Raw genomic sequence first — 15,931 nt, forward strand, 5'->3', positions numbered from 1 at the left:
CACTGCTCTGAGTAGAAATCCTGGCAGAAAGGCAGCCAGGGTTCGGCTGCGCCAGGGCACCCCCAGCACGAAGCAAACATGTCATCTCTCCACTCCCATTTTTAAAAAAAAAATTTGGTTGCCCTGGATCTTAGTTGCAGCTCGCCAGCTCCTTAGTTGTGGCGCGTGAGCTCTTAGTTGTGGCACGCGTGCGGGATCTAGTTCCTGGACGAGGGATCGAACCCGGGCCCCCTGTATTGGGAGCGCAGAGTCTTAACACCTGCGCCACCAGGGAAGTCCCGCCACCTCCTTCATTTGTACTGGTGGCACCGTCATACTTATCCCGTAGCCTGGAGCCCTTGACTCTCCCCCATCCTTTTCCCAGTTCATCATCCGGGCTGGCACCTGTTCCTTCTCAGCGACTCTTAGGCTCCCCCTTTCTCTCCATTCCCTGCTCAAGACCCGAGGAGCATATCCAGACTTCGGCGCCACTATCCATCCCCTCATCCCCAGCCCTCCTATCAGACGTCCTCCCCACCGCCTCCCACGCCTTCCACCTGCCCGTTCTCCTTTCTTCCCTTTGTTGATCCAAAGCCTACCTATTCCTAAGGTTCCACCGGAGTCCTGCTCCCCTAGAAAGCTCTGTCTGACCATGTCTGTCCACACTGGGTTTTTCCTTCTCAAACCCAGCACTGCACGTGTAACCCCAGACCTTTCTATTTTTTTAAAAAAAAATTTCCCAGTCTGGATGATTTGTATTTATTAAAGTGAATTTAGCAAGATTTAAGTGTACAAAATCAATGCACACAAAAAAATGTGTTTTTTTTCCTCTTAGTATAAACAATCAGAAAATGAAGCGGACCTTTTAGCATGCTATCTTGCCTCGCTTCCTGAAGGTTAGTGCCAGCTTCCTAACTAGTTTCTGAGCACCCTGAGGGCGGGGTGGTGACTTACTCTTGCTGTTTTCTCTTTCTCAGACCTTGAGGCCACGTTGGACACATAGGGGCTTCTCAGGAAGTACATGTGTATGGCTTGACCGATCCAATAATTTATTCCGCCCCTGCCATTCAGAGGGGCTTTGATCACAACCAGGGCGGGGGGGAGCAGTTCTGGGCTCCCCACTTATGGCAGGGTCTGGAGGCACTAATGTAGCTCTTGGCCTGTCTGCATTTTCATATCTAGGAAACTGAGGCACCCAGTGATAGCCCTGACTCCCTTGTGCCTAGAAATTACTGGCACGTTTTCCTTGGCTGGCAAGTACAATGAGTATAATTTTGTTATTACAAATTTTGTTATTAACATCCAGACCTGCTGGAGCTGAATGTAGGGAAAGCCTCAGATGACCCCTTAGAGCCCAGATCCATCTGGAAGGTCTGCCATGCTCACGGTCATGGGGACTGACTGCAGGGGTGACGGTGGAGTGGTGGTGATGTGCTTTGTGCCACCACTGCCCAAAGCCTCCAAGAAGGACATAAGGGCCCAGATGAGGGCGTGGGACAGGAGTTTTCCAACTGGGAATGGAGGCTGCACAGGCAGGTTCATTCCTGTCCCTTCACTAAAATCTCTCCTGCTGTCAGGTGACCTGGCTTGCTGTGATGATGAGAGGGGGTGGGACTGGGTTGGGGGGTTGTTTCCCATGGAGACCTTTCTTCCTATCTTAAAACCTTTGTACAAAGGTCCCTTTGGGGGTGGGTTTGGATGTGACGTAACTTGCTCCAGTGATACTGTTTGCCTTTGGAGGTCAGTATGATCTCCCATGTTTCTCTGATTTAGACTTGCTTTTTAAAATAAACCCCTAAAACCCCAGCTCCTGAAAGATAGGCTCTGGAACTGTGATCACACTCCCTGCCAGGTCTGCACTGGCACAGCAAATGTCACCCACTCGTTGAGCTCTGTTAATGCCTTGGGGGCTGAGGGAGAGGGAGAGAAGAATCGTGACTCCTCTGAGCACAGCAGCAGACTGAGTCCCAGGGAGAGGGAGTGACTGACCCCAGTTCACCCAGAAGCAGTGGGGGAGGTGGGGGACAAGAGATCAGGACTCTCATCTCCCTGGTCAAGGCCTTCCTGTTCCCTAAGCCTTCTACTCATTTTGGCCTCCCTGGGTCCTACATAGGGCAGGGGAGCCCAAGCTGGCCCATGGCTTGACCTCCTGGCCAGGGCTCAGTGGGGGCTGCAGGAGGGAGCCTGGCCTGGTGACAGGATGCATCCAGCCTGGTCTAGAAAGGGAGCTATGGGCTCTGGGTGGCCATGTCCTTTGGTGGAGACTCCTTGCCCTGTGGGAAGGGTGGGCACTGAGGAGGGCAGAAGAGGCCCTCTAGAGCAGGAGCCCCAGTCACCAGGCCTAAGGGAGGTGCTGCTTCTGCCTGACAAGGAGGAGATTCCTTTGGGCAAATTTGAAATTAGGACCACCTCAGGTCATCGGATACACAGTTATCTTTCCAAGGTTTTGCATCCTGACCTCTGCACCAGTGGTGAACCACTGGTGGGTGACCTGGTCTACTCAGGCCTGGGGCTTCCGTCCACCAGGGTGGACACCCCCCTTCCCCACTCCCCCAATCCCCACTTGGCTCCTCCTCTCCTCCCTCCTGAATCTGTGACTCTGCAGTTGCCTGTGCCGTTGCTCTGGAGGGCTCTTGGATCTGGCTTTAATTGGTCTGACATTTTGCTAAACAAACAAATCAAAACTCAGACCAAACAAAGAGCCCTTATGGGTTTAATTGGCCAAGGGCTTTGCCTTGGCCCCATCACTGGAGCTTTCACAGAGAGGAGGGGAGCCTGGGAGATGCAGTAGGACCTATCTAATCAGGTAATCTGCAGCACAAGGGGGCTGCCGAGCCCTGTGCAGTAGTGGCATCAAAACACAGCCAGCAAGATAGCCTCATCCACCAGAGGGCAGACAGCAGAAGCAAGAAGAACTACAGTCCTGCAGCCTGTGGAAGGAAAACCACATTCACAGAGACAGACAAAGTGAAAAGGCAGGGGACTTTGTACCAGATGAAGCAACAAGATAAAACCCCAGAAAAACAACTAAATGAAGTGGAGATAGGCAACCTTCCAGAAAAAGAATTCAGAATAATGATAGGGAAGATGATCCAGCAAGAAGAATGGAGGCAAAGACTGAGAAGATGCAAGAAACATTTAACAAAGACCTAGAAGAATTAAAGAACAAACAGAGATGAACAATACAATAACTGAAATGGAAAATACACTAGAAGGAATCAGTAGCAGAATAACTGAGGTAGAAGAACAGATAAGGGACCTGGAAGACAGAATGGTGGAATTCACTGCCACAGAACAGAATAAAGAAAAAAGAATGAAAGAAATGAAGACAGCCCAAGAGACCTCTGGGACAACATTAAATACAACAACATTCACATTATAGTGGTCCCAGAAGGAGAAGAGAGAGAGAAAGGACCCGATAAAATATTTGAAGAGATTATAGTCGAAAGCTTCCCTAATATGGGAAAGGAAATAGCCACCCAAGTCCAGGAAGCACAGAGAGTCCCAGGCAGGATAAATCCAAGGAGAAACACGCCAAGACACATAGTAATCAAACTGACAAAAATTAAAGACATAGAAAAACTATTGAAAGCAACAAGGGAAAAACGACAAATAACATACAAGGGAACTCCCATAAGGTTAACAGCTGATTTCTCAGCAGAAACTCCACAAGCCAGAAGGGAGTGGCATGATATATTTAAAGTGATGAAAGGGAAGAACCTACAACCAAGATTACTCTACCCAGCAAGGATCTCATTCAGATTTGACAGAGAAATCAAAAGCATTACAGACAAGCAAAAGCTAGAAGAATTCAGCACTCCCAAACCAGCTCTCCAACAAATGCTAAAGGAACTTCTCTAAGTGGGAAGCACAAGAGAAGAAAAGGATCTACAAAAACAAACCCATAACAATTAAGAAAATGGTAATAGGAACATACATATCGATAATCAATATACATATCGATAATCACCTGTGAATGGATTAAATGCTCCAACCAAAAGACACAGGCTTGCTGAATGGATACAAAAACAAGACCCATATATATGCTATCTACAAGAGACCCACTTCAGACCTAGGGACACATACAGACTGAAAGTGAGGGGATGGAAAAAGATATTCCATAAAAAACAGATGGAGAGATATACCATGTTCTTGGACTGGAAGAGTCAATATTGTGAAAATGACTCTACTACCCAAAGCAATCTACAGATTCAGTGCAATCCCTATCAAATTACCAGTGGCATTTATCACAGAACTAGAACAAAAAATCTTAAAATTTGTATGGAGACACAAAAGACTCCGAATACCCAATGCAGTCTTGAGGGAAAAAAACAGAAATATAGATCAATGGAACAGGATAGAAAGCCCAGAGATAAACCCACGCACCTATGGTCAACTAATCTCTGACAAAGGAGGCAAGGATATACAATGGAGAATAGACAGCCTCTTCAATAAGTGGTGCTGGGAAAACTGGACAGCTACATGTAAAAGAATGAAATTAGAACAGTCCCTAACACCATACAGAAAAATAAACTCAAAATGGATTAGAGACCTAAATGTAAGACTGGACACTATAAAACTCTTAGAGGAAAACGTAGGAGAAACACTCTCTCACATAAATCACAGCAAGATCTTTTTTGATACACCTACTAGAGTAATGGAAATAAAAACAAAAGTAAACAAATGGGACCTAATGAAACTTAAAAGCTTTTGCAAAGCAAAGGAAACTACAAACAAGACGAAAAGACAACCCTCAGAATGGGAGAAAATATTTGCAAGCTAATCAATGGACAAAGGATTAATCTCCAAAATATATAAACAGCTCATGCAGCTCAATATTAAAAAAACAAACAACCCAATCCAAAAATGGGCAGAAGACCTAAATAGACATTGCTCCAAAGAAGACATACAGATGGCCACGAAGCACATGAAAAGCTGCTCAACATCACTAATTATTAGAGAAATGCAAATCAAAACTACAATGAGGTATCACCTCACACCAGTTAGAATGGCCATCATCAGAAAACCTACAAACAACAAATGCTGGAGAGAGTGTGGAGAAAAGGGAACCCTCTTGCACTGCTGATGGGAATGTAAATTGATACAGCCACTATGGAGAACAGTATGGAGGTTCCTTAAAAAACTAAAAATAGAATTACCATATGACCCAGCAATCCCACTATTGGGCACATACCCTGAAAAAACCATAATTCAAAGAGACACATGCACCCCAATGTTCACTGCAGCAGTATTTCCAATAGCCAGGTCATGGAAGCAACCTAAATGCCCATTGACAGACGAATGGTAAAGAAGTTGTGGTACATATATACAATGGAATATTACTCAGCCATAAAAAGGAACGAAATTGGGTCATTTGTAGAGACGTGGGTGGATCTAGAGACTATCATACAGAGTGAAGTAAGTCAGAAAGAGAAGAACAAATATCGTATATTAACGCATATATGTGGAACCTAGAAAAATGGTAGAGATGAACTGGTTTGCAGGGCGGAAATCGAGACAGAGATATAGAGAACGAACATATGGACACCAAGGGGGTGAGTGGCGGGGTTGGGGCGGGTGGTGGTGGGATGAATTGGGAGATTGGGATGGACATGTATACACTGATATGCATAAAATAGATAACTAATAAGAAACTGCTGTACAAATAAAATAAAATAAAATTCAAATATTCAAAAAAAAAAAAAAAACACCTCAAGAAACACAAAAAACCAAAAAACACAGCCAGCCCCTTGCAACCCGGACTAAGCAGCCTTTCTTTGTACCTGCCTCTCGGTGAAGCATTCTCTTTGAAGATGCTTTATTTTTTCCCCCATGTGTCAGTTGGAGGACGGATTGCCTCTTTCCCCTTTCGGTCATTATCTCTCTTTTACTTAAATTTTACTTTGTAACAGGGAGATAAAAGGTAGCTCTGTGGATGTAGTATTTTCTTCTGTTAATTACATTTATTTTTCAACCAAGTTCTGGGAGGTGGTCTGGTATCCTGAAAGGACCATGCACACAGCTAGAATCATAGATTGTCTGAGCTGGCAGGGACCTTTGGTTCAGCTATGACTAGATTCTAGTCCAGGCCTCTTATTGTACAGATGGGGAAACCGAGGCCCAGAGAAGGGAAGGAATGGCTCGCAGATACGGAGCCAGTGAGTCGGAGTCGGGACCAGAAACCAGTCTTCTCTCTCTTGCTCTGTGCTCTCTCTACCAAACTGTGAGTAGACAGAGGCAAGCTCCTGTCTCAGCTGGGCCGATATCACCCAGTGACCTTGATCCAGCGCCTTCCCTTCCCTGAGAAGGAGCTATTGCCCACCAACCTCACAGGCAAGGTATGGGCTTTGTACATTGTCAAGTGCTGAGCGCTGGGCTGTGACAGTGGTAAGGCTGGGCTGTGTGCTCAGGCACCACCCACGCTCTCGGGGTCAGGGAGGAGTGGGGACCAATCGGGACTGGATGGTTGCCAACACGGGTGTCCAGGGGCTAGGAAAGACTTTTGCTCCCTTTAACGAACTCTTAGAAATCTGGGGCCTCGAGGAAAGCAATTCTCCAAGAACCACCTCTGGAATCCCAACCGCCATCAGACCCCTGAGCTTCTGGAACTCTGGTTTGGTGCCTGATATTGAGAGTCAACACTGCATAAAAAGAAAACATTTCACTTCCAAAACCCATAAGCACCTCACATGTATTCTCCCCATCCATCCTCCCTTCATTCTCCACCAGACACTCCAAGCTCCCCCTTCATCTGATGACGCGCACGGCCTTGCCTGCCTCCACGCTCTTGCTATACTTTGTCCTCATCCTGGAACGGAATGACCTTTGCTTCTATTGGTTCTTGTCAGAATCCTTTTCATCCTTCAAGTCCTACTTAGTGACTGTTGCTTTTGTGGAGCTTTTCTTGGCTTTCCCTTGTAGGCCCTGCAAATTAAAACTGATTACTCCATCCCTGATTCTCTCCGTGTCACATTGTTTGTGGCTTTTTAAGGCACTTATCACTTTGTGTATTATAGTTATTTTGGGTATATGTCTATCTCCTCTTCAAGGTCCTCAAATTCCTGAGAATAGCAACTCCATTTTATCCAGCACTAGATTTTCAGCACCTAAAACTAATGATGGCTAATGATTATTGAATGTGTATTTGGTGTCAGGTACTGTGTTAATTGCTGGAAGTGTGTGTCTCACTTGAATCTTAGCAATGAGTAAATAGCATTGTATTTCCAAACTTACAGAGGAGGAAATTGGGGCCTACAGAGATTGCTGTCCAAGATCCCACAGCTATCAAGTGGCAGAGCTGGGATTTGAACCCAGGTGTCTCCAGTTCTGAAGTCTGTGCTCTAATCCAGAGTTTTATGGACTATTTAGTGAGTGCCCAGTGAGCAACTGTTGAGTTATCACTGGAAACTGTCAGGGTCAATGGTTCCCAACAGAGGGCAACCACAAATGTCCAATTTGATACTTGAATGCTTTTTATGATGTATATCCCTTTGATACATTTACTCTCTTACTTCTACTTGGCTAAAGCGGGGATTAAGGTCAGTTTGCCTTCTGAGAGGTCACACAAGTGTGAGGTCTGACAAGGTGGAGCCATATAGGGTCAACGTTTTCCTGAATGTGTTAGGGGCATCAAGGAAAGCTGCGCAGCTGGCTTTGTAAATGGCAGGTCTTTCTGTAGCTGGCCTTGCGGGTGGTGGGGGTGGGGAGTGCTGGTGGTGTGGGCTGTCTGGGATGGACTGAGGGATGACCAGGAAGGGCTTAGCCCTGGCAAGCCCATCTGTGACCCACGGGCCCAGGTCCTGTGGGTCCTTCCCTATCTACCTGCGCCTACCTGGGGGAGGTGGGAGAGGTAGAGGGAGAGTGAAGGAGGAAAAGGGCAGAGCAGGCAGGGGGAAGGACGTCCTAGAGGAGGAGCTGAGGGTGGGTTACCTGAAGCAGTGTGACCGCAGAAAAGCAGCAGGAAGCGGGATGGAAGTTCCCAAAGAAGGTCAGGACCACCCCGCCCCCATCACCAAACTGTCCCACTGTCACAGGAGCCCCTTCTGAAAGCCAGATCTGGGTGGAATGATTCAGGCTGGTATTGAAAAGCAGTCAGACTCTCCAACCCCAGGCAGAGGCCCCAGCCGTGCTCAGCCTTCCACACCGACTGCCCTCAGGCCTCAAATTCCTCGTCCTCTCCTGCTGGCATTTGGGGCGGCACAGGGGCCTCTAGCATGGCTGGCAGGTCACTGGGGAGAGCGGGGCTGGAATGGAAGGAGGCGTTTGTGACAGAAAAAGTTGTGCAAGGAAAGGGTCATCCGAGGGGGCACACGTGGGTGAGGGTTTGGAGACCCCAGGTGTGCAGAGGGTGTGGGAGGGGGCCCAGCGACCTGTGGGGGAGGGCCGTGTGAGGGGGGATGCTGCGTGAGCGGCTCAGAGAGGCTGTGTCACAGGCAGCCGACGAGGGGGGCGCGGCGAGTGGGAGAATACGAGCCGGAGGTGTTTGTGAGACAGAGCAGATGAAGGGAAGGCGTGCACCTGTGCCTCACTATGGAAGGAAGCAGAGCAAAGCGACAAGGTGGCTGGAATGAGGACAAGGGAGAGGACGGAAGGAACAAGGTCCAGATGCTGCCCACAAGTGAGGACAAGCAGGACGGAGCTCCCATCATCCCTTGGGAAGAGGGGCCAGAGGTGTACGTTACTGCGAGAGTGGTGGCTGAGTGTGTGACTTGGTGCTACACGTGTTCATGAGGCTGCCCGGGATTTACGAGGTGTGTGCTCATAGCTGCTGCCTGGGTCGTGAAGTGAGGATGGCACCGAAAAATGCAGGTCCAGAGGGGAGAAGAGAATTGCCCAGGACATCAGGGACAGGCCGACGTGAGCTGGGTCACCTTGCACACAGTCCACCTACTGACCCCTGCGTCTCCCTTCACCCATATCCACCTCAGCGCCACAGAGAAGCCACGGGCCACAAAGGCACCGCCACGCTTGCCCAGTAGAAAACTTAGAGAAAAAAGGCAAAGACCAAAAAAAAAAAAAAACAAGCCTGAGAGTTTGAGCTCTTTTCTCCTGCTGACGGTGGGGAGATAAGGATCAAATACCAAGGACAGCGATAGTTCCACGAGGTGCCTACTATTTCCTCTTGCCGCACGCAGGCAGAATTAACAAAGTTCTCCCCGGCTGAGGGATGTAGATTGATTGCCTGGTTTTATTAAGGACAAAGTGCTTTTTGATAGTGTGAGGGAAGAGCTCCCCAGGGCGGGGATTCCGGTGCCTGGAGCTTCCCGAGCATCGACGGATTGCTGGGGCTTCCCCGTCTTGTGCTGAGTGAGTGAGGGTTTGGCAAGCGATAAAGAAGCTATGATTCTTAAAGGCGGGGACTCCAGGGAGACGCTGGGCGGACCGCACACTGGGCGCTGCTCTCAGCTGCCTTTCCTACACATACCTTGGAGTGTCTCCCGTTAAAAACAAAACTGGCGGCTAAATCTCTGACGGCCTACTGGGTGCCAGTTACCATACTGGTTGCGTTATCCATGTCATCTGACTTACTCTTGATACAAAACATAACAGGTAAGGCAGTCTCTTGACCCTCCTTTTGTACATCAGGAAAATGAGATACAGAGGCCAAGGAAACCCGTTAGAGGTCACTGTAATTACCACACGGTGCCCAGATTCACAGTTGGCTTTGGTCAGATGCTGAAACTCAGGCTCTTACTGCTGTTCTCCGTGGCCCATGGTCTGTTTCATGACAAAGGGGCCAGACACTGTCTTCATATGATTCCTGGGGGCTCACTATACAGACCCCTAAGAGCGTAAAGGGATAGGCTTGTCCAGTAGGAATGTCTGTGTGTGACTTAACAGAACTCAGGGACATTCTAGACTTCAACGCCATTGATTCCGGCTCTAGGTCTGGGGATTTAGAAGCCAGAGATATGGTACTGAGCTAGAGTGAGTTTTACTGCCCTTTTGGCTTTTCCAAAGCTTCTTCCCCTTTCTATGATCAGTTCCTGTGTTATTTACGATGATTTGGGGAGCTGAGTGGGCTGGGAATGAACCTCTAGCACAGGTGAGGAAAGGAACCTAGAAACGTGAAGTCACTTGCCCAAAGCCAGGAAGCTCATCAGACGGATCTGGAATTGGAACCCAGGATTTCTGCCCATAGGCCCATCTCCTACATTGCATACGTGGTCTCCTTCTTGCTAAGCCACAAACAGGTTATACACTAGCAGGTGTACATTAAATAAAAGAAATAAGTTGTTTGATATGACTATTCAGATGGAATTGCCAACCTACAGAGCAAAATAAATGGGCTGTCGTACGATACTGCGGTACAGTAAATCACGAGCTTATCATGACTGGAGTGGAGCGAGCTGGGGCCATTTAGAGTGAGGCCATCGTTTTAGATGAGAGCTTCGGAATCCCCCAGCAGAGGTTCCCAAGCCCACCTCTGTCTAGGAATCCTTCCTGCCTTCCCTTCACAGAAGGAGCAATGGAAACCAAAGGGGGAGGCAGGGTGAGTGCAGAGATGGGCCTTGGTCTATGATCAGGGGGTGTTTGGAGGGTTGCACAGGGGCAAGACTCACTCTTAACAGTGAGGAACATGGACTTGCTGATGTCGGTGCCCACGCCGTTGCTGGCCTGGCAGAGGTAGTAGCCGATGTCCTCTTCCAGGACGTGGCGGATCAGTAGCGAGCTGTTGGGTAGGATCTGGATGCGGCCGGTGAGGGGCACTGGGTGGTACTGCTGGGGGTTCCCGCTCCCTGAAAGGAGGCGGCAGTTAGGAGGTCTGGTGTCTAGGCTGGGGAGGGTTGGAGTGCCTCAAGGAATGGCCCTGATACCTTTCTCTTGCTGATCTAGGGCTATTTTGTAGCATCCCCAAAGTGCTGGGAGCTCACATGGTTCTTGTTTCCTTGGAAATAGGAAAGACCCTCACAGAAGTCTGACCCTGCCTCAGATCTGAGGTATGGATCTGAGGTATGGAGTTGGGGGGGCCTCAGCTCAATGCCCACCTTGGCACTGAGCTTCCTTTGGGCTGAATTCCTTGGAGGGGAAGGAAGAGTTCTCTTTGGGCCACTTGGCAATAGGCAAAGGGAAGATTGAGCCCTCAAGTGGCGGTTGCCTGGTTGTAGGCAGTCAGGCCTGGGAAAGAAGCCAGCCATCCTCCAAGGGGGGCTTTGGATACCTCCTCCCATTGCCCCAGAGTCAGCCGTGGACACAGTAAGGATAAGAGGTTGGCGCAGGGCTTAGTCAGAAACCAAATGCATCCTTGGGATGAAGTTGGGTTCCAAGAAGGACCAAGATCCCAGAATAGGTTGGACTGGTGAGAAGCAGGGGTCAATGAGACTCTGGGACCCTAGGGTGGGGTGGGGAGAGTTGGGGAGTATACTGAGTTCTAGGGTTGGAGGGCGGAGGGGAGAGGTCAATCTACGGGGACAAGAGGAAATCTGGAATTAGCATGACAGCTATTCCTGGTCCATAGACCCTTTGGGGGTGGCTGAGGATGACTTCCAGTTCGGGTATAGCTTGGGGTCCCCTTAAAGTTCTGAAGCCAGGGCTAGGAGTCATGTGTAGAGACCAGGCCCAAGTCGCATTAGTATCCTCCCCATCCCGAGATGCTGGCTGGCCAGGGGCTTACCCCTGGCATGCTTCCACATGACCTTGGGTGGGGGGTAGCCGTCCACCGAGCAGTTGAGCACACCAGCCTTGCCATAGATGCCATCCTGGTTGTTGGGCTGCACCACGAATCGAGGGGGCACTGCAGAAAGAGGGAAGGTGGGGGAGGAACAGATCATCTCGGTCTCTGATAGGTTTTCTGGGGGCTTTGGGCACCTTCCAGTCAACGTTAGCCCGGCCTGGACCATTAAAAAGTTGGGAGCAGGCACCTCTGAACATCTGAAACCCAAGATGTTGAGAGCTTTTGCCAGTCGCATTGGGTTGGGAGCTGGGAATTGAGTGCCAATTCTGACTTCACCGGTGACCAACTGAGCCAGGGTCTTCTCCTCTCACGGCCTCCGTGTCCTGGCCTGGAGAGTAAGAGGTTTGAACCTCTTGATCTTTAAGGCCCCTGCCAGAGTCAACTTTCTCTGAGCCCGTGATTCAAACTTGAAATCTAGAGAGTGTTTTTAGCAGCAGACAGAGCTGGACCCTTCCTCCTCCCAACCTCGCTGGCCCGTCTCACTCACCGCGCACGATGAGCTGGCGTTCCCTGCTCACGGTGGCCGCTGTGTTGCTGGCGATGCATGTGTAGTTGCCATTGTGCTTGAGGGAGACGCTGGAGATCTGCAGGGAGCTCATGAATTCCTTGCTCTCGATGGTCACGCCCGAGCCTGAGATGATCACCTGTCCATCTTTCCTCCAGGTGATGCGGATGGGCATGTCCCCCGAGGACACCACGCAGGGGATGTAGAGCAGCTGGCCAATGGAGGCAGGCGGGAATTCGAAGGGCTGGATGAGAGGGGGCACTGGGAAGGCAAGGGGAGTGCTGCTGTCAGGCTCCCACTCTCCCCAGCCTGGCCAGCAGCATGCCCATCCCTGCCTGGCCTTCGGGAGGGTGGGCTGCGAATAGAGTTCCGTGGGCACTGGTGCCTGTTTTCCCATGTGTGCAGAATCTCCTGGGGTGCCCTGTCATTGTCCCCTGGCTCCCGTCCCTCTGCCCACCCAGGCCTGGACCTGCTTCTTGACTCCTGTCTGCTTGCTGACACACTGCCCAGCTTTTAACCTGACTTCCCTGCCATTCCTCGGTGCCCCTGTGCTCACTGTCTCATCCCAGAGCTGAGTCTCCCAGAGGCCTGGGGGCCTGGGATGGATAGAGATGACGTGCCTCAGATGCTGAGGCTGTCCTTCGTGTGCACCCCACAGCTGCTCATCTAAAGCCAGGCTGCTGTAGCCTGATCTCCTCTTGTAGAGGTCTCATCACCCACCCCATTGTCTTCATGCATTAGGACGGGCGAGAGGAAGCTCCCATCACTGGTTGTTTTCAGCTCCTTTATACACACCTCCCACCAATGTGATATGGGCTTAATTGTCCCCACTATACAGATGAGAAAACTGAGGTTCAGAGTAGAGAATTCATTTGCCTTAGATCACCCAGCTCATAAGAGGGGACTGTGGGATTTGAAACCTGATCTGTCTGCTCTCCAAGTCCAAGCTCTCTTTCTTATGCTACCTGGTTGCCTTGTTGAGAAAGCCCCAAACGTGCCCAGACCAGAGACCCCTTTGTCTCATAAACAAGCTCCCCATGGGTGGCAGGAAAGAGCAGAGAGGGAGCCCTGTCATCTGCGAGATAACCAGTTGGTTAGACTCACCCAGCTAAATGTCATCCACATAGCCCCCACCCCCCAGAGATTCGGCCCTTCCCCTCTCCTACTGCCCACATCTCAGCCCCTGGGGGGGCCTGTCTGGAGCCTGAGCCTCTGCAAGAGGGATCCTCCTTTCTCAGCTCTGGGCAGAGCAACAGCCATTATCTTTATGATAACTCAATTAGGACACAGTGACTTCCCCAGCAAGTGGGGGGAGAAGAGAGAGAAGGAGACAATTAGCTTAACAAGGATGAGCACCCAGTAGATGAGGTATCCTTTCTGCAGTCAAATAATTAAATTACAAGGCTGTCCACAGTCCTCTGGCCTTCTCCCAGGCACCAGCCCCACCCCTCCTTGGAAGCTTGCTACTCTCCCCACCCAGAGTGGACACAGCAGGGGGTGAACCTTGAGGGGAAAAGGATAGGTGACATAATATGCATGCCCAAGGCACCCCAAGGATTTTCAGGGCTCAGTAGGAAGTGGCCCCTGTGAAGTGGCCAGGTGTGGACAGGGCAAAACCCTTGGCAGCCCTTTGGATCTCTGGGGAAGTTCCTGGTCAAGACTTCTAGGTCCAGAGGAAGTGACATTTAGAAGGGCTGTTGCCCTCATGCCCTATGGGATGAGAGCAGGGGCCTTAGCTGACCTTCTCAATGTCACCTCCCACCCTACCCTTCACTCTGGCCATGGGGGCTCCATCGGTTTTCCATAAACACCCACAGTTCCGAAATTCAGCCCAGGCCTGGGTGAACACAGCTGGGCCCAGGGTGGAAATAACCACTATGTGTGCTCTGCCATGGGCCCAAATCCAGGTCCGCAGTCCAGCCAGGTTTTCTGGGGCTCTGGTCATTGTCTGGATCTCCCCACCCCCAAACTCTGTCTGCTGCTACTCCCTGGGCTGGGGCCTTGCCCCCAGTATTCTGAGTGGTTTGTGGGGCCTTGGATATCTCCAGAGAGATTTCTCTGGAACCCTGACTCTAGTAATGGCCCAATGCTCATTGCTGAGATTACCCAGAGATTCCTTGTTGGGTTCTGCTGATCTTCCCACTGCCCTTTTTGGGGTACTTTGGTCAGATTGAGTCCTCTGGCCTCCTTGGACTTTTTTTTTTTTTTTGTGGCACGTGGGCCTCTCACTGTTGTGGCCTCTCCCGTTGCGGAGCACAGGCTCCGGACGCGCAGGCTCAGCGGCCATGGCTCACGGGCCCAGCCGCTCCGCGGCACGTGGGATCCTCCCGGACTGGGGCACGAACCCGCGTCCCCTGCATCGGCAGGAGGACTCTCAACCACTGTGCGACCAGGGAAGCCCTCCTTGGACTTTTTGATGGAATTGTTGCAGAGACCCAGATCTGCCAGCCAGTTTGTCTCCTTAGGTTTAGCAGAACCAATTCTGGTCGTCTTCCTTCCCACAGAGACCCAGATCTAGAGCCCAGCAGGCCTCATGGGAAACTCCTCTCCGTCCTTTCAGACCCCGCTCCAGTACCACCTCCTCTGTGAAGCCTGCCCTCCTCCTGCACAGCCCTACAACACCTGGTTCACACCTTGATCATGGCACTCATCACATGCCAGTGGGGTATCTGTTTGCATTACCACCTTCCCTGGGTGTCGGGGAGTTCCTGCAGGGCAGTAACTAGGACTTACTTACCTGGCAAATTGTAGGAGCCCAATAAATGCTTGTCAGGTGAGTAAATGAATAAATATATGTCTGGATATCATTTCCTGGGTTGACCTTAGAAGTTTCCCTATGAGGTGGGCAAGCGGTGGGGAGAGCACAGGATGGGGGTTTATCCAGAAAAAGGGGGAGCTCTACCCTCTTCCTCAAGATGCTGTATTTATGCTACAGAATTTTGGAGCTGGGAGCTTCTCCCTTGGTTCTTCCTGAGGTTCAGGCCCTTGCTAGCACCAGAGCTGGCTCCTTTAAGAGCCCTAGGGACATGGGGAGAGTTGTGGCAGTCATGAGGGCCTGCAGAGGGGAACGTGTGGGTCAAGCAAGGAGCTGGGGGGCTCTGCCTAGAGAGGAGAGGGCCTTGCTCCAGGGATGGATGGCCAAGAGCTCCATTTCCGTTGAGGACAGAGCAAGTGGAGACTGGAACTAGGCAGGGAGATTTAGCTCAGGCAAGGCAAAGACTGTCTCTCTCAGTAAGAAGGGATTTAGATAATGGAATAAGTTACTAAGGCAGGTTAATTCATTAATTAACTAATTCATCTAATATTTATGAAATGCCTGCTCTGTGAAGGCATTATGCTCCGTGTGGGCTGGGGAAAGTGGAAGCATGCTTAAAATACGCATAGAACCTCCGGAAGCATAGCATTTGCTCGGGAAGTTAAGACATTGCCCTCAGTGGTTATTGGACAAGCACCACGTGAATACACAGATACTGAACTCAGAGACGAGAAGAGGTGTCATCTGGTCAGGTGAGCGCAGCCGCATAGAGGAGGTGGCATTTCGACGGAGGCTTAAAGGATGCACATGCTTTACAAAATATATGGAGTGAGAGTGTGGGAACAGGCTGAGACAAGAGGCAGAGGCCAACCAGGGGCTGTCATTCCCTTCCGGTCTTCAGGAATAACACTTATGGCAATTCGAGCGGCCGGGGAAGGAGAGAGCGGCCAACCTCCATCCTGGGGGTGGGGATGGGGGGTTAGGCATTCACCCAGGCCAGCCAGAGCTCTCTAGTGCA

The 15,931-nt window shown here is 50.5% G+C and overlaps 1 protein-coding gene across 1 annotated transcript in view; it reads right to left on the bottom strand.

Annotated features, from left to right (window-relative positions):
- The window catches only part of DSCAML1 (DS cell adhesion molecule like 1), a 340,859-nt gene that overhangs the window by 63,008 nt on the left and 261,920 nt on the right, over positions 1–15,931 (bottom strand). The window contains exons 10-12 of the mRNA XM_024751739.1: positions 12,141–12,419; positions 11,594–11,713; positions 10,542–10,718 (exon numbers count right to left, since the gene is read on the bottom strand). Coding sequence (XP_024607507.1) covers positions 10,542–10,718; positions 11,594–11,713; positions 12,141–12,419 — 576 coding nt within the window. The remainder of the gene's footprint in view (positions 1–10,541; positions 10,719–11,593; positions 11,714–12,140; positions 12,420–15,931) is intronic.

Source organism: Neophocaena asiaeorientalis, unplaced genomic scaffold, assembly GCF_003031525.2.
Source record: "Neophocaena asiaeorientalis asiaeorientalis breed wild unplaced genomic scaffold, Neophocaena_asiaeorientalis_V1.1 scaffold479, whole genome shotgun sequence".
NCBI lineage: Eukaryota > Metazoa > Chordata > Mammalia > Artiodactyla > Phocoenidae > Neophocaena > Neophocaena asiaeorientalis.